The 25331-nt window shown below is 54.9% G+C and overlaps 1 protein-coding gene across 1 annotated transcript in view; it reads right to left on the bottom strand.

Annotated features, from left to right (window-relative positions):
- Positions 1-3061: 3061 nt before the first annotated feature.
- The window catches only part of PITPNM3 (PITPNM family member 3), a 92552-nt gene continuing 70282 nt past the window's right edge, over positions 3062-25331 (bottom strand). Inside the window, exons 7-20 of the mRNA XM_081579651.1 lie at positions 22530-22719; positions 22006-22128; positions 21205-21389; positions 17488-17660; positions 16120-16290; positions 14159-14350; positions 13454-13602; positions 11351-11467; positions 8829-8945; positions 8378-8526; positions 7941-8090; positions 5591-5774; positions 5049-5177; positions 3062-3364 (exon numbers count right to left, since the gene is read on the bottom strand). Coding sequence (XP_081435777.1) covers positions 3062-3364; positions 5049-5177; positions 5591-5774; positions 7941-8090; positions 8378-8526; positions 8829-8945; positions 11351-11467; positions 13454-13602; positions 14159-14350; positions 16120-16290; positions 17488-17660; positions 21205-21389; positions 22006-22128; positions 22530-22719 — 2332 coding nt within the window. The remainder of the gene's footprint in view (positions 3365-5048; positions 5178-5590; positions 5775-7940; positions 8091-8377; positions 8527-8828; positions 8946-11350; positions 11468-13453; positions 13603-14158; positions 14351-16119; positions 16291-17487; positions 17661-21204; positions 21390-22005; positions 22129-22529; positions 22720-25331) is intronic.

Consider the following 25331-nt stretch of genomic DNA (forward strand, 5'->3'; position numbering starts at 1 on the left):
TGGGTCTGGGCTCCAAAGTGGTAAAAGTACAGTTTAAAAACCATGAGATCCAGCCTCCCCTCTTTCCTAGAGCCCACCTCCAGTAATGTCTGGAATACTGGGCTTCAAAACTGTTTATTTTCTGTGGCCCAGCACCCAGATTGGAGGGCCATTTATCCAAATGATGAAAGAATCTGACTTTTTTTTTTTTCAATGTATCTGTTGCGGAGCCTAAGAGAGGAGTTGAGATCTTTAGAAAAATGCCATGAGGCTGGAAGAGCAGGCCCTGGCTACAGATGCACCCTGAACCCCCAACAGGGCAAAGGTAGGGGAAGGCAGCAGGCAGGCCATCTATCGGGATAGCCCCCTGGACTAGGAAGAACAAACATGCCACGCAAGAAACAAGGAGCTTTGGTCAGGCGGGAAGATCTGTTTTCCAGCCCCTGGGAGCAGGCACACCAGGAGCTGGAAGGATTCTCTAGAAAACAGCCAGATTGGGGGTCACGGAACTACTCCAGGAGAGGCAGCGGCAGCCCCTCCAGAGAACACAAGTTGATTCTTTGTTTTTCTCCAACTCAACTGGATGGACAAAAATCAAACAAACCACTAGCAGAGAAAGTGCATATTGGTTACAGAGTTGCCATGAAAGCAGTGCTGAATCGAGTCTGATCACTATACAGAACCCCACGTACACACATTCACACACACCAACTGCAGCTCCCAAAACACTGTGTTCAGAATACCACATTGTACACCTTCCACATCAAGTTGCAAGTCGTCAGAGCCCCAAACCGGAGCTCTGGAAGGGAAGGGGTGCGGGCCCTCCTGCTGGCGCTCACGTCCCAGCTCTGACCCCCACAACCACAGAACCCTACTCCTCCAGACTCCAAATTCTTCAGGGTCCCAGCCTCTCTTGCTCCCAGGCTGGGGCTCTCAGAAAAAAAGGGGTAGAGGTACTCTAACTGGGGGAGAAGTATCTCACGCTAATTATTTCATCACTTGAGAGTAATACATCAGTGGCTTCTGCAAAAAGGAGATGGATTTCAGAGAAGCAGACTATGTCTGCCCGAGTTTAATTCAGGGTCTATTTTGGAAAGGAGGGGAGAGACGGGCTTTGGGGTGACTATGCCATAGGAGCTGGTGCCTGATGGAGAGCCAAGAAGGATGAAATGTTAAAGGAGGGATGGGCCCGTCGTGAACCACCAGAAGGCAGGACCAGAGAAGAGGCTGGGGGTGATCACCCTTCCCCAACAGACTTGCCAGCAGCTCTGGGTTTGGGTGCAGATGCAGCACTGGAAGTGGAGCTGGAGAAGACAGTTCTCGTAGAGCAGGGGTAGGGGCTGGGAGCCCGGACCCGTCCAGCTCCAGAGGGGCGTCGAGTGTGCCAGGTGATTCACAACAGCAGGGCCAGTTGCCCCCACCAGCAGCCACCACTGGGGAGGCCACTGGCCACATGGGAGCTGCGAGAGGTAGACAGCAGAAGCAACACTGAGCAACACAGGTGCCTGCTGGGCATACAGACGTCTGGGCCCTGGGGCAGCCCAGCCCCCGACACAGAGCCCGGCTGAAAGAGCTGGACTAGCCTCAGCGACAGCCTGGAGGGACTCAGAGGCAGCCTGGGAAGCACCCCACACGGGCAGGCGTGGGTCTGGGCCAGGGAGCAGGAGAAGTGCAGGAGACCAATGCCCTGGCCAGGGGCTCAGCAGTAGGAAGGCCTGGGCAGAATTTGAGGGAACCCCAGGAGAGCCAAGCCCTGCCAACCTCAAGGGATGACCCAAGAGGAGGTTATGGGCATCAAACCAAGCTGAGTGGCTGGGGGAAGGGCAGAGAACACAACAGTTTGAGCCAAAATTACATGAACCCCCAGAGCTCTGGGATCTCAGCTGTCTACCTTCCAGGAGCCAAAGGGAGAAATCACTCTGAGCTGAGGTGGGGAGGAGGAGCCAGGTCAGGGCCTGCTGGGAGATGTCTCTGTTCCTGGGACACCAGGTTTGGACATCAGTGCAAAGCAAACCTCTCCACGGAGCAGGGACTCCCTTCCCAGCAACCCCCGCAGAGGGGCTTTCTTGGAAGTGATGGGGCAATGGGCCCCCAGAGCCCCTCTCTCAGTCTGCGGGGAGGGTATAGATCACTGGGCACTCTGATGGGCTCTTAGGCCTGAAAAGCCGCAGAGAGCAGAAGTGCAGGACAGCCTAGGAGTCAAAAACGCCCCACGATCTCAGCCGGGGAGACCCCTCCAATTACAGAAGGCAGGCAGGGAAGCAAGCAACAGGCTCAAGGGTTCCCAGCCAGCCCAGCTAGGCCAGAGCCCAGGGCCGCAGCCTCACGATGGAGGGCACCAGGCAGGACTCCAGGAAGAGACAGGACTGTCCTCCAGGGCCCCGGGAGAAAGGCGAGGATACGGAGGACAAGAAAGGGGGGACAATAGACAGCTGCAGGAGGACAGACCGTCAGCACCAGACCCCACCCCCAACCGTCTGTGGACAGACAACTCAAACATAGGATGAACCTACCAGACATCCTCTCACTCCCAGAAAGTGGCCACTTGGCCACAGGCGAGCCGGGCCCAGGATGGTGACCTGGGACGTCGCCACGGGGCGGGCACAAATGCCACCTGCCCCTCCTCCCCTCACCCCAGCAGGCAACCAAGAAGCTGCACTTGCCAGTGGCTGTTGGTCCCTGATCAGGGGGCGCCTCCCCTTAGGGCCTGCCAACCATCACTGCCAAAGCCTCCGGAACTCAGAGAGATGGTCGACTTTGTCAAACACTCGGGCTCCGGACAAGCCTGCCCCCTGGGGTTACACAGACATCCACCCTGACTGGGGCTTGCGTTGCAGGCGTAGGGGAGCAGCAGCGACTGCATTGAGACCCCTGGATCTCACCCCTTTGCCGCCCAGGGAGCCTCCCCGCCAAGGCCGGGCAGAGTCCCTCCCGCCTCGCTGGTTGGACACTCTGCTGGACAGACACGGGAGGGAAAAAGCAGGAAACAGCCTGTGTCTGCTGGGGACAAGGCAGCCCCTCCCGTCCCCGCAGGCAGCCCTGGTGGGGCCCCCACCTTCTGCTCTGCTGCACCGCCCGGCCCTCAGGGCACCGACTCGAACTTGGGGGGCCCGCGCGCCCAGCTGAGCGTGGGCAGGGGCCGCTCGTGGTCCTTGTCGGACTCGGGCTGGCTCTGGGCCCGCTCGGGCTTGGGGTTGGCGGGCGGGTCAGGCTGCTGCACCGACATGGTCCGGCGCAGGTGGTTGCGCTTCCGCAGGAACTCGGGCTGCGCGTGGAGGCCGAAGCTGCCCTTGCGTAGGATCATGCGTGAGCTGTTCTTTTTGGGGCGTGAGCGGTGGCCGGCCTCCAGCGCGGCCAAGTGCGCCGCGTAGCCCTCGCTCAGGAACTGCGGAGGGGACAGGCGTCAGGTCAGCGGGGGCGGGCGGGCCCTGGTCCTGCCTCCTCCCCCCGCCCCCAACCAGCCCCAACATCGCCCCTTCCCTGGAGCACCCAGCTTCTCCCAGACCCAGGTAGCTCATTACTCTTCCAGGCCGCCTGCCTGGCTTGGCACAACTGAGTGCTTCGGTCTGACCCACAGGTCACACCTGGGATTCCCTGGATTCCTGACGGGGTGAAGCTCTCTCATCCTTGTTACTTTCACTAAGGTCCCCCAAAGGTAAGTCTCTCCCCTCCTCCAGCTTCTACCCCAGGGAACTTCACTGATGTTTTCCTGGCCCCCACAGTGGCCCTCCTGGCCAATCCCTTCTGCTTGGCCTGCAGAACCTTGCTGCTCAAAGTGTGGGCCGTGGACCACCAGCATCAGCAGGACCTGGACCCTTGACAGGCAGACTGTCAGGCCCCACCCCAGGCCTAAGAATCTGAATCTGCATTTAAACAAGCTCCTCTGGTCATCTGTGTGCAGGTTAGAGTTGAGAAGCCCTGCTCTAATGGTCCCCACTGTGAGGTCCCACCATCTTGCCCTTCTACCTGATGCTCATTCTCAAGCACCTCCACTCAACATGGTGCAAAGAGATCATTATCACCTTCCCATCAATCGCCTGCTTCTCAATCCCAGTAATGGTACTACCTGCCTGGTGGCCCAGGGCTTCCCAGGTGGCGTTAGTGGTAAAGAACCCCCCTGCCAATGCAGGAGATGTAAGAGACGTGGGTTCGATCCCTGGTTCAGGAAGATCCCCTGGAGGAGGGCATGGCAACCCACTCCAGTATTCTTGCCTGGAGAATCCCATGGACAGAGGAGCCTGGCGGGCTACAGTCCACGGGGTTGCAAAGAGTTGGACACATCTGAGTCAACTTAGCACACACACACCCGGTTGCCCAGGTCAGAAACCGAGCGCCATCCTTGACGTTCCGTTTCTCCCACCCTGAGAATCTGACCCCTTCGTTACCAATTCCACCCCATCGTGCTTTAGAGAAGTGCCTCTTGAACCCTTGTCCTTCTCTGCCCTGCCGCCACCCTGCTGCTGCTTTCCTCCCCTCTCCCCTTCCTCTGATGCCCCCTCCAACCGCAGCCTGAGGGATCTCTCTGAATCATGAACCCCCTCCAGAGCCAGACACAGAGGCCCTCCGCCATGTACCACTCCAAGCCCTGCTCCGGCTCCCTCCCGCATCACCCTCAGCCAAGCTGAGTCACCTGCAGTGAGTTCCCAGAATGTACACTTGCTCTGCCACCTCCTGACCCTTCATTTTGCTGCTGCCTCTGTCATAAAGGCTCCTCTAACCTCAGGCCCTTCACAGACAACTCCTTCCAACTTTCGAAAATCAACCTTGTCCCTGAGTCAGGTTTTGCTGCTCTTCTTTAGGGCCCACAATTCTCTGCACTCCCCCGTCATTTATTATGGCTATTGCCACACTGCACTGTCACCGTCGGCTAGTTTTTCCATCTCCCCGGCTAGACTGGATGACGTGACATCCGAGTCCACCTACACCCCACGCAGGTACCCAGTTGTGTTTGTTGAATGAGTGAATGAGCAAATGAAAGAACAGACAGATGACTGAACGACAAACAAGAGAATAAACCACCTTCGCCCCCTCTCTGCTTTTACTGGCCCCACACCCCCACTTCCACCCACCTGGCACTGGGTTTGGTACTTCTTGGTGGGCCGGCCCACGATGAAGATCTGGGAGGGTGGCAGGCCCAGCACACTGTAGACAGAGATGTCCTTCGTGGAGCCATAGGCTGCGCTGATTTTGATGAAACACTGAAATACAGGGCAGCTGATGTGGGTGGGGGCCGTGCATCTGCCACGAAGGATTCCTAGATGTCCCCCCGGCGAGCACTGGTGGGGGACCCTTTTTCTGCACACAGTCAGACTCCAGATCATGGGTCCACCTTGCATCAGGGGCCACCCCCTGCAGTAGCCTCCCCTTCCTAAACTCCACCGTTCTCATCCATCAGTGGAGATGGAGGACATACACACCTCGCTGGGCAGTAAAAGGACTGACGAGATGCACGTGAATGTGCTTTGCCAACTGGGCATCCGCTTGGACAATCAGAGGATGTGGGGTAAAGGAGGGGCTCCCCCTAGGTTGAGGGAGAAGGAGGGGCAGAGGAGGAGGGTGGCTGAGGACTCACCCCTCTCCAGCCGAAGTCCCTCCCTCTCCGGACGCTCACCTCCTGCATCAGGTTACGCAGGAAGATGGCCTTCTGCCGCAGCGGGTCGTGCACCAGTCCGTCAGAGAAGAAGATCATGCCCTGTGGGAAGTTGTGCTGGGACAGCCACGACACCACCCGCTGCTTCTGCATGTCCGGCCGCCCCGTGATGTAGAGGATCATGTAGCCCAGGTCCTGCCAGTGCCTGGCGAGAGGATATTGCAGGGTCCAACCCCTGCCCCATGCAAGCCACCCAATGCCCAGCAGCCCACACCCCCAGCTTTCCCCCCTACCCCTGAGAAGCTGGAGGAGCTGTTTCAGGGTGTGGTAGGGGAAAACAAGGGGGAGCCCGAAATTCACACCCTGAGTTGAGCCCCATGAGTCCTAGCCATCTCCCCTAGATGGCCACAGGCACCAACAGCATGCCCACAGCCCAGCTGGTCCCCCCAACCCTGCCCTCTCTGCTTGGGTCCCCTTCTCCCTGTTGCCACTGTCATCATTCAAGTTTCTGGAGCCAGAGACAAGCCACTTGGATTTCTCCCTTTCCCTCTGTCTCCTCGCCAATCAGCGAGCCTTTGATTCTACCAGGCAGCATCTTCACTCCACCCTCTCACTTTAACTCCACTTCTAAGCCTCAGCTCAGGCCTATTGAACTGGTCCCCAAGAACTCCCAGGACCGGGACCAGTCCACTTTTGGCATGCTGACGACTTAGAGTCCTGGAGGACGGTTTCTTGTGCCCATGACTTATTTTCTTCCACTGGACTATGAGTTTCCTTCAACTAGGAGCTCTTTCTGCATCAGTGCCAGAGAATACAGCCTGGCCCAGAACTGGCCTCGGAAGACTGGAGGGAGACAGACAGGGAGGGAGGAACTCAAGTGGTATCTCTTTTGTTTTTCTCTTGGCAAAATCCTTTTGCACCTCTCTCCACAGTAGAAGGCAATGGCACCCCACTCCAGTACTCTTGCCTGGAAAATCCCATGAACGGAGGAGCCTGGTGGGCTACAGTCCATGGGGTCGCTAGGAGTCGGACACGACTGAGCGACTTCACTTCCACTTTTCCCTTTCATGCACTGGAGAAGGAAATGGCAACCCACTCCAATATTCTTGCCTGGAGAATCCCAGGGACGGCGGAGCCTGGTGGGCTGCCGTCTATGGGGTCGCACAGAGTCGGGCACGACTGAAGCGACTTAGCAGTAGCAGCGGCAGCCACAGTACAACAGCCCTGGGAGGTTGCTTCCAGCCACACTTCCTGCCCTGTCCTAATCTGGCCTCCAATACCCAATGGCCCTGAACTTATCCCTACACATGGTCTGTTCTTCCCTGTCCTTCTCACCTTCTTGGTCTATCAAACTCAGTCCTGTATTGTCTTCCTTTTGCCTTTGTGTTTGTGCTTATCTTTGTACAGCGGCATGGATTGAAATATATATGCACCTGTCCTTCAAGGGCTGACTCAAATGCCACCTCTCCCAGGGAAGCCTGCTCTGCTTTCTCCAATCAGCTATAGAAAGCCCAGTCTCTTGATTTCCACTGTGTGTTAGCTAGTCTCAAAAGATGGGCCCCCCAGTGAGCCATGTGTCCCAGTAGTCACACCTTTATGTGTTCCCTTCCTCTTTGAAACTGGGCTGATCCTGGGATTAGCTTAGAACTAATAGAACAAGTATAGTGGAAAAGACACTGAATCCCAAGGCTGGGTACTAAGAAGGCTTGTAGCTTCCAACTGGGTCTCTGGGAACCATAGGAGACCGTCACCAGGTACCAAGTCTGGCTAGTCTGAGACCACCCAGGCTGGCCACCTGGAGCAGCCATGTGGGGAGAGAAAAAGACAGACCCCAGCCAGGGAACAAGATATATGAGCTCATCACCCATCTTGAACATCTTGAACATCCAGCCCTTAGATGACCCCCAGCCCAGACCACAATCTGACTGCCATTTCTGGAGAGGCCCCCTTTGAGAACCTCCTAGCAGAACCCAATCAATCCATGGAATGATGTCATAGAATAATAAACTACTATCATAAGTCACTAAAAATGGAGCCATTTTCTCCATGGTGATTGGTAATCAGAACATAACAATTTTATCCTGATTGGGATCTGAGTGTAAGAAACCCATCCTGATTTACTGCATAGAATGCTCTAACAGTGTTAGGATAAAGGAGAGAGGGAGGCAGGGAGGAACAGAAGGCTGGAAGGTGGTGGAGTTTCTCAAGAACCCTCAGTAAATTACTCCTGCAGGTGAAGCCAGGACTCCTGGCTCCCAGCCCAGAGACTAGTGGAATTCCTAGAGGAAACTAGAAAAACACAGCCCACCTCCCCGACAGCCACTGGTTTCTTCCCCAGAGGATATGTCCCCTGCAGGAAGGAAGCACTCACCGGACAACGTCCACTGCCCCCGGCCGGACCTTGGGGTCACTTCCCATGATGGACACGCTGGCTGCAAAGGAGCCGTCAATGCTGAAGACCACGCATTCCATGCCCCGGGGCAACACTGTGAGGTAGCTCATCGCGCAGGTCTGGTCGCCCCTGAAAGGTGCCCACCTGGGGGTTAGCTGTGCACTCAGGGTCAGGGGTCAGGCTGAGGCCAATGTCAGCCCTTGGCCAGGGTCAGAGCTCAATCAGGGCCAGGATGAGAGAGAAGCCGGGTGGCATCTCCTGATGCTAAAGCTGTGACCACATCCATTTTCCTCTCTCCCAGCAGACAGGGATGGGGCCCAAGACAGCATCCCCAGGACCCCATCTTCTGGACAGACCTGGCTGGAAGGGCCATAGAATTGGGTGAAACTACCGTGAGAATGTCCCCTGGGTCTGACCTGACGACCATCTTCACGGGATAGACGCCAACCCCCAGGCGCCGGGGCCGTGGCACGCTGTATGTGATGCGCCCACTGCTGTTGGTGATCTCTGTATCCAAGTGCACCCAGCGGCCGGAGGATGGCTCTGCCATCACCAGGATGTCCACCTGCAGGTGGCAAGGGGGCCAGGGGACTCACTGAAAGCCGCGGAGGGGGCTGGACTTGGGAGCTCTCTGCCAAGACCGCAGGGCTCGGGGTCCCCACTTGATGCTAGTTCCTGGCTCCCACCATCCCTTCCCTTTCCACTGCAGCCACATTGGCTTCTCTGAAACACCCAGTCCATCCCTCATTCCTGCTTGCCCTCCCCGACCCGGGTGAGCATCTCCCACCTCGTGCAGCCAGCCCTTCCCCGCAGCCCTCGGCCCAGGTGCCATCTGGTACCCAGGAAGGGAGTCCCCAGCTTCTGTACCTTCTCGCCAGTCAGGGCCACCATGTCGAGGGGCCCGTACATGAACCTCCCCACCAGGACCTGGGGGCCGTCTTCGGCAGCAATCACGTCGTTGGCCCGGTGGTTGGCAGTGACATTCTGGAAGGACAGAAACCAGCTCAACCTCTGCAAGGGGACTTGACCTTGCTTTTTCTTTACGTTGTCCTCAGGATGGGTTAGAGGGATGGTCCCCTGTGAAATCTTGCCTTTCTTCCTTATTAACCCCATTAAAGTTTCCAAGACGTGTCCCCACAGAACCCCTGAAGAAAACAGACCCTTAAAACTTCACATCAGCTCCAAGGAGCGCTAGACTCCCACAGATGAGCATCCTTTGCTCTTAACGCTCCCCACGGCCTGGAGGTAGCTAACGGCCAGTCCTCAGAGCCTGGCATCCTTCTAGACGGCCAGGCTGGAAACTGCGGGTCACCGTCGCTTCTTCCTTCCACATCACGGCTCATATCCAGTAGCCGTTTACCATCCGTCTTTGCTTAGTGGGCGATTTAAATGTCAAGAGTAGAGAGAACAGTGTAGGAAAGCCTCGTGTGGCAGGAAACCAGTTGCAGCCCTTCTGGCTCCCTTCTTCCTTTGCAGGATCCCCCGCCCCACCCCTGCCCCACTCCAGATTATTCTGGAGCAATTCTGGACATCACATCATTTGTTTGTAACTATATCCCAGCATCCCCATCGTTCTTCATGTCTGGTTTCAATTCATTCCGCAGCTCCAAGCCCGGACCACCTATCACTCCCAGCCTGGCTTCATGACCCCAGACCACAGAATTTTTACAAAACTGCCTACATCAGTGTCTCTGCCCACACCCCAGGTACCTCTCACGTGGACTCTGCTAGTAACATCCCCTTATTCAAAACATAGCCCCCACAGCAGATTCATTGTCTTTACAAAGCACAGAACTTTTAAGCTCCTGGCTCCAAATCCTGAGCCTGGCATCAAAACTTTGCTGGGAAACCTTTTCGGTCCCCTCTCATGCTGCTGCCCTTTGAAGCCCAGCTGGTTCTTTCAGGTCAGGCTCTGCAGAGATGCCTTAGGGCCTTTGCTCACATTGATTCCCCATCCCGCCCCCCACCCCTCGCCCCCTGACTCTCCACAGCATCCCTGGTCCTCTGTCTCCACATTCCAGCCCATCCACTATGACCTGACTCAACTTTGTCCTCTCCAAGAAGCACTCGGGGACTCCCCAGACACAGTCTCTACCTCCTCTCAATTCCCACGGTATTTTAATTCAATAGGTCAACAAATATCTGCAGGCACCTCATCCCCACTGGTCCCTGGGCTGGGCTCTGGGTATGCAGAGAGGAACCAGTCATGGACCCTGACCTGGAGACACTTAGTCAAGTGAGGAATGCAGGCCCCCTAACAAGAATTCTGATGACAGAGAAGAGTCCATTCATGGAAATAAACACATGGAACGATGCCATAAAATGAAATTAAGTACTGACACAAGCCACAACGTGAATGAATCTTGAAAACATTATGCTCAGTGAAAGTAGCTAGACATAAAGGACCACATATTGTATGATTCCATTACATGAAATGTCCAGAATAAGTAAATCTATAGACACAGAAAGTAGATTACTGGTTGCTCAGGGTTAGGGGTGGGAGTAAGGGGCTCCAGAGGGGGATAGTGGCTAAAGGGTAAGGGGTTTCTTTTGGAGGTAATGAAAATGTTCTAAAATTAACTGTGATGATAGTTACACACAGTTGTGAATATACTAAAACACACTGAATTGCATGATTTAAGTGGGTGAATTGTGTAAAGTGTGGTTATAGCTCAATTAAAACGTTTACAAAAGAAGAGTTGATTCATGGATCACCTTCTACCATTAAGACTATTCTTGGCGTTCATGTCTGAGGTTCCCACAAGACTAGAAGTGCCCACCATAGCAGTGGCTGTGTCTGTATATTCCTGTGCCCCACTGCCTGGCAGAAGGCCAGGGACAAAGTGGATATGGATGATTGTTTGCTGAGTAAATGAATGTATGTGGACCGAACTCCTACTCATACTTCAATACCTTGCAGAGGTGACACTTCTTCAGGGAAGCCCTGCACAGCTTATCCTGACAATCCTTCTCTCCATCTTCTTCCTAATCTGGGCCTCCCTCTACGTCCTGGCAAACGCCACCCCAGGCTGTGAGCCCCGTGGTTGTTGGGAGAACTCTTTCAGACTCGTGCACATCTACAGAGGCCTGGCATACAGCTCCATATTTGGTATCTCATCTCCATCTTCAGTGCCCTGGACCTGCACCCATGGTGCTCCTGTGGAGGCAGGCCATGGGGAACCAGCTCACCCATCTCATCTGCTCCGTACCTCCACCCCCACCTCTACAGCAACCCTGGGGGCCTTGTCTAAGCATGAATCCTAGCATGTATCAGCATGGAGCTGTAACCCAAGCCCTTCCCAGCCATGTGGATGCCACATCTCCAGAGGACAGCCCCACCTCCCTGAGGCCACAACCCCAACCCGTAGGCACCTCTGACAAGCACATACCCGCAGCTTGACCTGGGTCCTCTTACGAAGCCACTTCTCACGGGGGTTGGCAGGGCTCAGTGCTGCGGGGTCCAGGCCAGCGCTCTCCTTAACGTTCACGCTCTCATAGCGCATCACCTGATCAACAGCCCAGCAGGACTCCGGGTCAGGCCATCTGGACCCCTCTCCCGCTTCCCCCTTGTGTCAGGGCCCTCCAGCTTACAGCCAGGCCCTTCTCAGGCCTCCCCACCTCCCAGCCTGGGACCCTCAGGGCAGACTTTCTGCCCACCTGTCCTGACAACTGGGGCCAGACTGCTGTCTCTCAAATGCTCTGGCCTGGGAGCAGCCCCCGCTCTTGATGCCCCAACCTAGGAACCACCTGTGTCTGTACCCATTCTCTGCCTTCCCCCTGCCCCCTTTATGGTGGGTGACCGTTATCAAAGGCCAGCTGGAGCCCTGGTCCCAGCCCCACCCACTTGCTCAAGAACATGATGGATGGAGCAAGCTCCCCTGTCAACCCTGCATCACTGGTTAGCCCTCACTACTGGCTCATTCTCCTCAGCATCTAAATTAGCATCTCATCTCCTTAGCATCTCATGGGGACTTTGCTGGCAGTCCAGTGGTTAAGGCTCTGCACTTCCAATGTAGAGGCTGTGAGATCAATCCCTAGTCAGGGAACTAACATCCCACATGCCACACAGCCTGATCAAAACAAACAAACAAAAAAAAAACAAATAGTTTTTTTTCAAAAATCTAATAAATAAATAAATAGTAAACATGTGTCCTAGTGCCTCTTTCTAGGATCCCTCTCCAACAACCATCACATGCTCCTGTTTTCCTTGGCAGCAATGGATCACAAAAGACTTAGCCTGCACTATCTCCCCTTCCTCACTGCCTCCTCTCCTCCCCCAGCTCCAGGCAGGCTTCTGACCCTGTGGCTCCACTGAAGCCATTCTTGCCAAGGCCCCGTGACCTCCATCCTGCCCAACTCAGAGGCCCCCTCCCGTCTATCCACTCTGATACACCTCTGACCTCAAGGGGTATCCCCCTTTATTTCTTTCAGTCGCTCCTCCTCTCTCCCCAGAGGGGCTTCAGGACGCCTCCCCGAACTCCATCTAACAGTGACTCCCTCAATCTGAGATATTGTGATTTATAATAAGAAGTAAATGCTTCCTCATTGTCCAGCTTCAGGCACAAAGCTCCTAAAATCTTTGGAATTTCCTAAGCAAGAGGTACAAAGGTGTATTTTGCTATTTGATGAGGTGAGTTGCACCACATCTTAGGATGAGGCTGGTTGCCAGGAGAACCAACCTTGTAATTAGAGGGACTTTCAGTCCCACCCCCCACCATCACCACCACCTCCTGCGAAGGGCTGGAGGTTGGAGTTCAATGACCCATGGCCATGATTTAATCAATCACATCTATGTAACGAATGCTCCATAAAAACCCAAAAGGATGGGGTTCAGAGAGCTTCCAGGTTGGTAAGCACATGGAGCTCTGGGGACAGTGGTGCCCTCTGAGAGGGCATGGAAGACCCACCTCCTTTCCCCATACCCTGTCATTTGCATCTCTTCCATCTGGCTGTTCCTGAGTTAAATCTTTTATGTGCCCAGTCACTTCAGTCATGTCTGACTCTCTGCAATCCCATAGACTGTAGCCTGCCAGACTCCTCTGCCCATGGGATTCTCCAGGTAAGAAGAATACTGAAGTGGATTGCTATGCCCTCCTCCAAGGGATCTTCCCAACCCAGGGATCGAACCCACTTCTCTTGTGTCTCCACCTCCTTGGCCATGGAGGGTGCATGCAATCCAGCCCCCACTTCCCAGGCTCTCTCTCAGTCACTGGCCTCTTTGCTCCACCTGTTTTACAGATGAGGACACTGAGACCCACAGGAGAACCAGCGTGATGATTCCAATCTCCAGGTTGAGACATGGGCACATTCTCCTACATAGCATCTATTTAATTTTCTAGAAAGTGCCATGACATTGACCAGAAGCCATGTTCCTTATGAAAACCATTGTCTGTCCAGGTCACTCCCCCCTCCACTTGCCATGCTCCAATGTGACCTGCAAGGCTAGTGTCTTCTCCCTGGACGCTGGGCCCTCCCGGGCAGGGACGGCATACCTGTCTCAGGATGAAGGCCACCACGTCCGTGGACTCCCAGTAGCTGGCGTGGAAGAGGTGGGGCAGGGCCACGGTGGGGAAGGCCGTGAGGACGTCAGGGCAGTACAGGGCGTAGTCAATGCGCTTGGAGCCCCACCACTTGGCTGTGACTGTGGATCCAAGAGGGAGGTGAGGACGGAATGGCCTGCCCCAGGACCTTGACCCAAGGGGCAGTGTGTGTGGGACTCCCAGGGTGCAGATCCAATGGTGGACATGCCACTAGGGGCACGAATTTGGAGCCAGAGCACTCAGCTCAAAATGAGCTCTAGGAAATGTGCCACTCTTCCCCCAGCTTCGATGACCCCCCATCCCCATCGCACACCCAACCGGCCTCCAGGTCACATGCTGCAAACTGATCCCCAGAATGGGGGCCGGACCCACGGACATATAGAATCTCACCCCAGGGCTGCTGGTCAGAGGGACTCCCATGGGGAAGACTGAACGTTGGGATTAGGGCTCTGGCTGAGGTCAGAGCTCAAACCACCGTCAGAGGTCAGGACCCCTGTCCAGATCAGAGGTCACAGCTCTCTCTGAGGTCACAGCTTAGTTTAGATGTCTGGTTCCCCTTCTCCCTGGTCCTCAACAGCCCTGGCAGGGGACCAGTGTCCACCTGGAGGAAGCCCCTCTCCCGAGAATCCAGGTGGGGCCCAGGAGACCCTCACTCACTGCGGGAGGCACCCACAGGGGCCAAGCTGTCCGAGGACTCTGAGCTCTCGCTGGAGCTGCCCCGGCTGATCCTCCGTGCCTGGCGCTGGGATCTCGGGGCCTGAGGGGGCGAGGCAGGAGCGTCCAGAAGTGGTGGGCTGCCCCGGGAGCTGCCCTCCAGGAAGAGGGCACTGTGGGTGTGCAGAGCATCAGCTGGAGGGGGAATTTCACAGTCAAGGCCGCGTGGTGGTGGTTTAGTCGCTAAGTCGTATCTGACTCTTGCAACTCCATGGACTGTAGCCCGCCAGGCTCCTCTATCCATGGGATTCTCTAGCAATAGGCAAGAATACTGGAGTGGGTTGCCATTTCTTTCTCCAGGGGATCTTCCCGACCCAAGGATCAAACCTGGTCCTACATTGCAAACATATTCTTTACCAACTGAGCTATGAGGGAAGCCCAAAATAGAGGACAGCATGCCTGAACAGGGACTTGAACCCTGGACCCTCAAAGTCTGATGCTCTGATGCTAGATAGTCTGAACTATCTAGCCCCCTCTCAAGGCCAAGTGGTGGGTCTCAAATGGAGCTGCCCGGGCTGTGCCAGCCCCATGCTGGATGGGAGTCTGGGCACCTGGGGAGGAGCCCGCACCTCTCATCCCGGGGCCTGACCGAGACCCCTTCATCAGGTACCCGCTGGTTTCACATCCTCCAAGCCATCGGTTATGCAGGCACAAGTCAGGATCCCAACCATCATGTCCACCCCCAACAGAGCTGCCGAGGGCGCCTCTGGGACACTACCCCCAAAGCCCCAGCTGAGGTCAAAGGTGACAACCACATGCTTTGTATCACACTCCTCTCTGAGCCTCAGAGGATTGTGGCTGAGCCTGGACATAAAGGAGTCTGAGGGCAAGGGTGCCTTCTGGGGTCAGGAGGATGCCCTGACCAGAGACATTTTAGGATGCCCTTCTCCCTGGTGACTCAGAAGGTAAAGAACCTGCCTGTAATGCAGGAGACCTGGGTTCAGTCCCTGGGTCGGGAAGATCCCCTGGAGAAGGAAATGGCAACCCACTCCAGTGTTCTTGCCTGGAGAATTCCATGGACAGAGGAGCCTGGCAGGCTATAGTCCATAGGGTCGCAAAGTTGGACACGACTGAGTGACTTTCACTTTCCTATCTATAGACCCCCTTCTATCAATAAAAACTCCTGACAAAACGGGACTTTGGAAATTAAGTTTCCATTGAAATGGGGCGGGGAAGGGGTAAGCTGGATTTAAATCCTGAATGAGACACGTGCATGGCAGTCCCCCCAACTCCAATCTGGCCCAAATCTCTGAACAGGGTCTGGCTAAACTTCCAAGACTCTGACCTCCAAGCCCTGAATGTCCATCCCAGGCATCCCCTTGTCTTCACCCCAGTCCATGCCCAGCTCACCCCACGTGAGACCTGCAGGCCGCTGGCCCTCCCCCAATCCACCTCCCTTGCTTCTGCTGTTCCTCCACCCAGAATATCCCCCAAGCCCCACCCTCTAGCTCTTCTCCACCTGTGCAAATGCCTTGGTTGAAGGCCCCCTCTTCCAAGAAGCCCACAGGAGTGACCCACTCCATGACCTGCACCTCTAGAGTCCAGGCACCAGGAATAACACTCAGTGTGGATCCCAGAGTTGCAATCAGATCTGACATCTCAGTATTATGCAGCCAGTATTACACTGGCCCCAGGCACAGGAGCTAACCAGGGGGCAGAGCCCAAAGATCCCTCCTGCAGAGCAGGAGCTCACACAGGTCAGCTGCTCCAAAGGCAGGTGAGTCAGTGGTCTTCCTGTCCCCCCACCAACTCCCTCAAGAGTACACAGACTTTGTTCAGGTGAGTCTAGCCACTCTGACATCTGACAGCTTGGAGGGGCTGGACCAGATAGGGTGGCCCTAGGGCACCACCTGCATGGAGCCCAGCCTCCAGCTCAGCACACTCTGACACCCCCAAGAGCCTACCAAGGAGGAGGGGCTGTCCGTCGCCCAGTGGGAACCTCTGGTAGCGGGGCACGCTGACAGGTGGCACCAGGTGGAACTTGGGCTCCAGCAGTGGTTCAATCCTGGAGGCGGAGGGGTCTGCGCAGTGGAAGAAGCTGTAGACCTGACTGCAGGCGGGACGTACCTGGAAACCTTGGGGGGTGGGGGGAGGACACACAGGAAGCCCCTTGAACACCTGCTACCTCGGTCCTAGGAGGCTCCCTCGACTGCAGCTTTGAGAAACCTATTCCTCTGCTCAAGAACCTGCCATGGCTCCCTGCTACCAGCAGGATCAAAACCACTTGGTTCAGCTTGACCCTCAAGGCCTTGCCAACCTGTCCCACTCGGAAGCACCGCTGTAGGCACCCAGCACTGGGGCCGTGATGGAGAGCTGCTTTCCATTCTCTGTGCCTTTGCTCAAGCTCCCCCTGCTCTTAGCAGGATGTCCTCCACTATTTCCATTGATCAAACTCCTTTCGATTCTGGCTGTCACTTAGATGCTACCTGATCTATGAAGCAGACCTAGGGTCCTTCACTCAGGATCAGCTGCCTCTTCCTTCTTCCCAGCTCGAAACCCAGACCCGGGGCCTTGAAGTGAACTTAGTTTGTACGAGCCGGCAGAACACTTCTCCCGTTGACCAGCAGGTGTCTCCACTGAGGCCTCATCGCATCAGTTCGCCGCCCTGTCCGTCACGGTCAGGGCACTGGACCATCCAGCATCCCAGGAACCCTAGGTTTCCCTAGCAACATTAACTGCGGCTGTGGGATTCTGCCTGTTTCTCCTACTTCTATCAGAGCCCCTCCAACCCCGACTTTGTATCTGCGATCAACAGCCGTAGTGCAGTTTGTTGGTAAGCTTTGGGACAAAAGAATTTGGAGGATCCCTGATCCATTGCGCTCCGAGGGGCCTCCAGCCTCTTATATCCTCAGAGTCATTGCTAAACCATCTTCTGGTGCAAATCACCTCTGAGAGTATTTCAGAGGAATGGGGGAACCTTGAGAGCAGAGGCACTGAGGTGGAGGGGGCGGATCTGCAGGGGCAATAAGACCGACTTGGCTGCAAAGGGCCTACCTGGGCATTGGGGAAGGAGCGGGTGGGTGCAGTAGGGTTTCTCTTCCCAGAGAGTATGACAACCAGGCAATGGGGCCTGTGATGGGGAGTGAAATCCATCGAGGAAGTTGCCCCACTCTCCCTTCTGCCCCCGCCCCTTTCTTCTTCTTCCTCGCCGCTCTTTCCATCTACCCCCAACTCTCTGGTCCTCCCCACCTCTACTCTCCCCAATTCCAAGCCCTGACACAGTGGCCTAGTGACCCAAAGGCATCTCAGGCCCCAACCAGCATCACACCCACCATCCAGTCCGGGCAGCACTGTCCTCCGCATGGCCAGGACCAGGCCCAGGGGCGAGCCAAAGAGGAAGAAGTCAGACACCTCAAAATCCAAGCGGCCCAGGCTGACCTCGGGGACCTGGGGGCCCCCAGCCTCTGGAGACTCGGCTTCATCCTTCAGCACGCTGGAGTGGATGCTGGCCCAGGGAGGAAGACAGAGGAGTGCAGGTTAGGGGAGAACTGAGCGTACAGAAGGCTGAGCACCGAAGAATCGATGCTTTCAAACTGTGTTGCTGGAGAAGACTTTTGAGAGTTCCTTGGACAACAAGGAGATCAAACCAGTCAATCCTAAAGGAAGTCAACCCTGAATATTCATTGGAAGGACTAATGCTGAAGCTCCAGTACTTTGGCTACCTGATGCGAAGAGCCAACTCATTGGAAAAGACCCTGATGCTGGGCAAGACTGAGGGCAGGAGAAGGGGGCGACAGAGGATGAGATGGTTGGATAGCATCACCAACTCAATGGACATGGGTTTGAACAAACTCTAGGAGATGGTGAAGCACAGGGAAGCCTGGTGTGCTGCAGTCCATGGGGTCGCAAAGAGTTGGACACGACTTAACCACTGAACAACAAAAAGCACGGGGGAGTGAGCACCTAGCGGGGCAGCCTGAGGTCTGAGTTGCAGCACCCAGCCCTCTATCTCTGCAGCAGGGCTTGATCCGGGACCCACTTGCCTGATCACCAACACAAATTGGTGACCATCTCAGCATCTGCCACCAAGGCCTGGACAACATTTGGCTAAGGCAGGAGTCAGCCAACTTTTCCTGTAAAGGGCCAGATGGTAAATATTTCAGACTTTGGGGTCCATATTGCCTCCATCACATCTACTTCACACTGCTGCATGGCACTCAGGTGATACATGAATAAACCCACGTGACTGTGATCCAATAAAACTGTCTTCCTTAAAATGGAGTGAGCACCTGAAAACCTAAGCCTCCTGCCCCATCGTGCTGGTCTTGTGATGGCCACACTGTGAATTCCTGCCCTGTCCAGCAGAGAAGCCCAGCCTGGCCAGACAGCTGGGTGACATCGGTCCTGCTAGGATGAGGGCTTTTGTGGTAACTAATGTTCCAGGAAACCTGCAGACACAGATGCAAACAGCTTGGTCTTTCCTCCCCTCCAGCTCACAGAGGAAACCGAGCTTAAAGAGAAAAACATGAGCCACACAGAATTCCAATTCTGTGCACCCATTGCCTCAAAGAGCTCAAGTTGATGTACAGACCCAGAGCAGGCTGTCAAGAACAGGCAGGAAAACTGGAGACCTCCCGAAACTTTCAGCTGCATTTAGGTACCACTCAGGGTTTCAATGGCAACCCACTCCAGTACTCCCGCCTGGAAAATCCCATGGGTGGAGGAGCCTGGTGGGCTGCCATCTATGAGGTCACACAGAGTCAGACACGACTGAAGCGACTTAGCAGCAACAGCAGTAGCAGGGTTTCGGAAAATCCAGTGGCATCACAAGATCTATGAATACACTTTTGTTATTGTGTAGTCGTTAAGTCCCATCTGACTCTTTTGCGACCCCATGGACTGTAGCCTGCCAGGCTCCTCTGTCCATGGGATTTCCCAGGCAAGAACACTGGAGTGGGTTGCCATTTCCTTCTCCAGGGGATCTTCCCAAACCAGAGACTGAACCTGTGTCTGCTGCATTGCAGGCGGGTCCTTTGCCACTGAGCCACCTGGGAAGCCCCATGAATCCATTAATGGAATGCAAATTCCACCAAAATACACAAGTTGGAGGAAAAAGGGAATTTTAGAAATAACCTTAGAAATGTGGGCCAGCCCCTCATTGCCTGTGGGCGAGGGTCTCGGCAGTTGAATCTGAATCCCCACACACCCTCTGCCTCTTGCAATGTGAGCATCTTGCAGTGAGGATGACGACCCTGCTGTTTAACAATTCATATTTCATGTACAGCGTGGTCCCTAAACACACACCAACTACTTAATTGACAGAGACACAGCCATCTGTCCCTACACCAGAGGGAAGAGCTGGCTGCAATGGACCAGCCACTGAGAGCCTCCAACTTCACGTCACTCTCCAAATGTGGGGCTTTCTTAAAGGATTTTTCAAGGATGAACCAGAAATGTTATGATTTTACCCTGCAACCTGACTTGAAACGTTCTCAAGAATAATCTTTCAGAGGGCCTTTGAATAGTTGGAGATTTAAATATGGAGAGCCTTTGACCTAATAATTTCTCCTCCAGGAACCCATCTGAACAAAATAGCCCTAATACATACCTAAATATTTATGCACAAAGATGTTTCCGGACTGCTGTTTATAATCGTAAAGAATTGGAAAAAAGCCAAAGTGTCCAGTTACTGGGACTGTGCAAGATATCATCCATTCACTTAATAAAACATTAAGACTATTTATCAGTATTTTTCATTATATGGTGAAAGACCATAATATAAGAGTTTTGTTTTGTTTTTTTCTCTAAGTAAACCTATAGGCAAATCTCCTATGGTGGCTCAGACAGTAAAGAAATTGCCAGCAATGCAGGAGACCTGGGTTCAATCCCTGGTTGGGAAAATCCCCTGCAGAAAGAAATGGCAACCCACTCCAGTATTCTTGCCTGGAGAATCCCATGGACAGAGAAGCCTGGCAGGCTACAGTCCATGGGATCGCAAAGACATGACTGAGCTCTCAGACGTGACTGAGAAACTAACACTTTCACGTTCACGAGCAAAGCTTGTAAAAAATATACTGAAAGGAATTAATACTCCTAAATGTTAGCAGTGGTGAGAGGATAACTTTTCCAAATGTTGTGATGACCTGGTGCTACTTATCATTTGGGTAGAAAGGGAGGAAGGAGGATGGGAGGAGAGAACTGAGGAGAAAGGGGAAAAGAAAAGAGGTATTCCTTCTCACTGGGACTTATGTTCAATACTCATATGAATCCTGAATAAATGTACAGGAGATGGTTGGATGGCGTCACTGACTCAATGAACATGAGTTTGAGCAATTTCCGGGAGATGGTGAAGGATAGGAAAGCTTGGCATGCTGCACAGTCCTTGGGGTCAGAAAGAGTCGGAAAGGCTGAACAACAACAAATTCATTTAACCAGTGTCCATGAACATGCTCCTTCTAGAAAGTTAAAGGGTGGGCAGTTCCATGGAGGGACCTGGCTGGCCTTTGAATAAAAGTGCATTGCTTACGGCAGAATCTAATACAACGTTGTAAAGCAACTATACCCCAATTAAAAAAAAAAAAAGTGTACTGGGTGCCAGGCACTGGGAGACCCTGGCTCTCCAGTAACTGGTTGTGTGATCCATGGAAGGTTTCTGACCTAACTGGCCTTTGCTGGCCCATCTGAAAAATACCAAGAACACATTACTAAGAAATGCTAAGAAATACAAAACACACCTACTTCTGTTCTTTCACCAGATTCTTAAAACCATCAGTGAAGTAGGCTGGGCAGCATCTACCCTTTTGGTGAGACCAACTGTCCCATCTCTCTGCAAGTTGAGGGGGTGGGGTTGGCAGGCACAGCGTGCAGAGTCCCAGGTCTCTGTGCAGGGTCCATGGGGAGTGGCTTCAGTCCCAGCATTTCAGTGCTGGTCCCTGGGCCCCCCATAGAAGAGCCTGGGGCATATGACTGGTCACAGTCCTCCCAGATGACTCTGGGCCGAGGTCCTGCCCCCCGGGACAGGTGGCAGGGCAGGCACAGGGAGCGGCTACCTTGATAGGAAGGCGTGATGCTGGGTGATGGCCTCGCAGTCATAGGTGGAGGAGTCGCTCTGCTTCCGAGGCAATGGCCGCTTGGGCTTTTCATCCTCCAAGGTGCTGGAGACGTCAATGCTGCTTTTGCTGAGCCGCTTGCTGCCCGCCAGGCTGCACTCCTCCTCCACCACCACCGGGGTGTCCTTGAGGACAGAGCAGAGGACAGGAGGGCGCTGTGGTCACTCTGGGGCCCCAGGACAAATGAACCCCCTTCTCCTAAGATGCGAGAGGCAGTACTTCTTCCAAAAGGAGCGTGGGAGCCACAACACACACAAAAAAAAAACGATGGGATTTTAGGCACAGGGCTGTCCCCTAAGTCCAAAGGGCTCACTGGAGGAACTTCCCTGACCTTCCAGTGGCTAAGACTCTGTGCTTCCACTGCAAGGAGCACCGGTTTGATCCCTGGTTGGGGAACTAAGATCCTACTGCCACACAGCCAAAAAAACCCAGAAAATTTCTTGAACTGAATTAAAAAATGAAAATACAAAATATCAACTTTTAAAAATTATTAAAAATAAAAAGGTCTCAGCGATCCAGTGGGACTCTGGAGAGCTCTCTGGGGACCTGATGCTAATAAGCCTTCTCTGGGCTTCAGTTTCCTCACCTGTGATGGTAATCTCCCACCACTCTTGCAGGATTGTGAACACTTTGTAACCAGCACCAACATGAAGGGCTAACACTGCTCCCCCACAAGAGGCCCTGCTCCCCAGGGGGGCTCCCAAGGACATCCCCTCCCCCACCCCATCTTCTGGCCCGCACCTGGGTGCTGCTGAAGCTCCCCTTCCGGCTGCTGCTGCCAGGGCTGTCACCCGTGGGCCCCGCACTGTAGCAGATGGCATCGAAGGCCAGGAGGCCCCCTACACAGTCCCCGATGAGACACACCTGCAGAAGGCAGAACTGGGACTGCAAGCCTGCCCGCCGCCGGCCCCTTGCCCCACACCCAGCCAGAGTGCAGGCAGCCGGTCCATGGGGGAACAAGGAGCCTGCCCCAGGGAGGCACTGAGAGTCCCAACAGGGGGATGGGAGGGTCAGCTTGAGGATGGGCACCAGGCTACAGTCAGGGTCAGACTTGGGTCACGGATCAGCATGGGCTGAAAATCAGAACTCAGGTGTTGGCCTCAGTTTTCCTATCTTTAAAATGAGAACAGACCCAAAGATCTCAAAAGCCTCTTAGGATGTCAGAAGCTAGGGCTGCAGAGCAGCCTGATCTAGATCCTTCCAGCAGGTCCCAGAGTCTCTCCGGGCAGGGACCAGGTCAGGGAGGTGAGGGCAGGCTGTCCTACCTGCCCACTGAAGCCAATCCCATCAGGGGATTTGAGGAACTCCGAGTACACCTGGTTGGCTTGCTCGATGACAGTGGCAACCGCATCCTGGTACTGTGGGGAGGAGATGGCCAACAGGGGCAGGGCGGCCAGAGGGACGTGGTCCTGGCTGTTGCTGAGACAGCCCGCGTCGTGGCTGAAGGGATTCAGGCTGCAGACAGGAGGCCAGGGTAAGTCCCCCTGGGACCAGGTAGGAGGGTGGGCTTGGAGTTGTGGACGGGGCGAAAGAGAGCACACACTGACCAGAAATTGGGTCCTGGGGTCAGGGGCTGTTGAGGAGGACCCAGGCAGGAGACAAAGCACCACCAATGTGTCCCAGGGTGGGGGGAGTGGCTAGCCTGTGATGACTTCCCTGTATGTCCATCCCATGCCAGCCATGATGTGGCCCCTGGAATCTCCCACGACAGCAGTGCTCTCTGACCTTTTCTTCACAGCCTCAAAGGACACACCAGTTATGGAGGAGGCCACTGGTGTGGATCAGAATGGGGGTATGTCAGGACTTCCCCATGCTTCCACTGCAGAGTTCAATCCCTGGTGGGGAACTAAGATCCCATATCCATGCATGCTAAGTTGGTTCAGTCACGTCCGACTCTTTGCCACCCTATGGACTGTAGCCTGCCAGGCTTCTCTGTCCATGGGATTCTCTGGGCCAGAATACTGGAGTGGGTTGCCATGCCCTCCTCCAGGGGATCTTCCCCAACCAGGAATCAAACCCACATCTCTTGTGTCTCCTCCATTGGCAGATGGGTTCTTTACCACTAGCGCTACCTGGCGGCCAAAAGGGGATGGGAACATGTCATCATGGCAGACTTTCTGGAGGAGGTGGGGTTTGATCTATGACTCAAGGAAGTCTTTAGGGAAGCTAGAAAGAGGAGAGAGGGCGTGCCAGGCATAGGGCTCACACACCAGCCATGCGGCTGCATGTATGGTATCATGTCTGTCTTTCTGGGGAGGGGATCCAGAGCCTTCATGGGCTTTGCAGAAAGGTCTGTGACCCCAGAAAGGACTGAGAGAGCCTGTCCTGCAGCATCCCCCAACAAGTGGACTGTCAGCTCCTGCATGGGCTCCCTCACTTCTCTGCCCCCCCCTCTCTGGGCAGCTCAGCTTCATCTGGGACCAGCTCCCAGTGGCCCGTGCCTGCCTGCACCCTCACCCATCCTATCTCTGTCCCCAGGGGCCCAGTTGGCTGGGAGGTTCAGCAGAGGGGGGAACTGTATACCCTTTCCCCAGAGCCTGCCCTTCCCCCAGAGTCCAAGCTCAGGCTGACCCAGGACCCAACACTGATCCCAAAGGGAATCTGATGGAAACTGCGGGAGGTGACAGGGCGCAGGGCACCCTGGGCAGGTGACAAAGATCTGCTGCACAAGGCCAGCCTAACAGCCATTCCTCATCTCCAAAAAAACACAAATTAGAGGAAACAGCCCTCAATTGCAGCCGGAGAGATTTTAATTATCTGAGAAAGAGCTCCCTCCCAGCAGTGATTAGGGCTGATTGATGGCCCAGGCAAGATGCTGCCTGGGGGAGTGCTGGGCTCCCACCTGCTGGCCCCTCCAGTGTCCCCGGGCCATTTGTCTTCCTGGAGATCAGGCCTGGGCTGGGTGACCCAGCTCTGGAGGTCAGATGTCCTGGGGGCAAGGGGGTTGCTGGGGGGACTGAGATTGATTGTGAAGGAATACAATTAACTCCGACTGTTGGAGTGTGACAGACAGAGCCTTCATTCAGCTCAGCTTCCCAAACCCGCTGCAGAGCCAAAGCCCAGAGGGAGTCAGGATACAGATTCCAGGGCTCCTCCCCTCCGGATTCAGACGCCCCAGGGGGAGGCCTACCGCCTAGCAGTTTAACAAAAATCACCCGGGATCTGGGCCATTAACCACATTGGGGAAATACTTTTTCCTTCCTGAGCTAATCTCCTTCCTTCCAACTCTGATACAGATCTGCCCAGCCCGGGTTCTGGGAACACAAATGAATCTAGAAGGCAGAGGAGACTTTTCTTTCTCTCTCAGAGGGGACACGTGAGACCCCTGCACGTCCTCTCCATGCTTCCACCCCTCAAACAGTGGAGCTGAGCCTCTCTCCTTACAGCCACACTTGAGCCCCTGCTACATCCCCCTAGGGAGTTGGCACCAGGCTGGGGGTCCCTTTCTACCCTCCCCAAGGGGGCTCCTCTTTGCAGAGGCTGTGAAAGGGGGTAAAGGCCAGGACAGAGGCGCCATTGGCCTCCCTTTCACCACATTGTGGAAAGTTCCTGGCTCCAGTCCCAGCCATCTACCACCCATCCTACCTCTGCCCCCAGGGGCATCGGGGCACCTTAGACACTGCTCTGTAGGTGCATCTAGGGCTCCCGACTGGCTCCAGGCACCCCCTTCAACAGGGAGGGCATCTGGGGAACACTTGGCTCCTGGATCATTGGACAGGATCTCCCATAGGGCCCCAGGCCCTGAGGGCCCCCGGTCTCTCAGTCTGTCCTGCAGAGGTTCCAGGGCAAGTTTGTCTGAGGAGCCAAGGCCTGAGAGCACACTGCCTCACCCCCAGCCAGTGGGGTTCCCTTCTCCTGCCCCAGCCCACTGTCCACCAATGGACAGTGCTCCTACGAGGATGGTGATGCGAGTCACAGCCAATCCCTGTGCCCTACCATGTGCTTCACACATACTAGCACACAGAATCCTCACAAAATCTCTAAGACATGGTTGATATACCGTGATCATCCCCACTTTACAGATGAGGAAACAGACAGGGAGAGGTTAAACAAGTTTCTGCCCCCCC

Source organism: Giraffa tippelskirchi, chromosome 3 (assembly GCF_054371585.1).
Source record: "Giraffa tippelskirchi isolate mGirTip1 chromosome 3, T2T-mGirTip1v1.2.pri, whole genome shotgun sequence".
Lineage (NCBI taxonomy): Eukaryota > Metazoa > Chordata > Mammalia > Artiodactyla > Giraffidae > Giraffa > Giraffa tippelskirchi.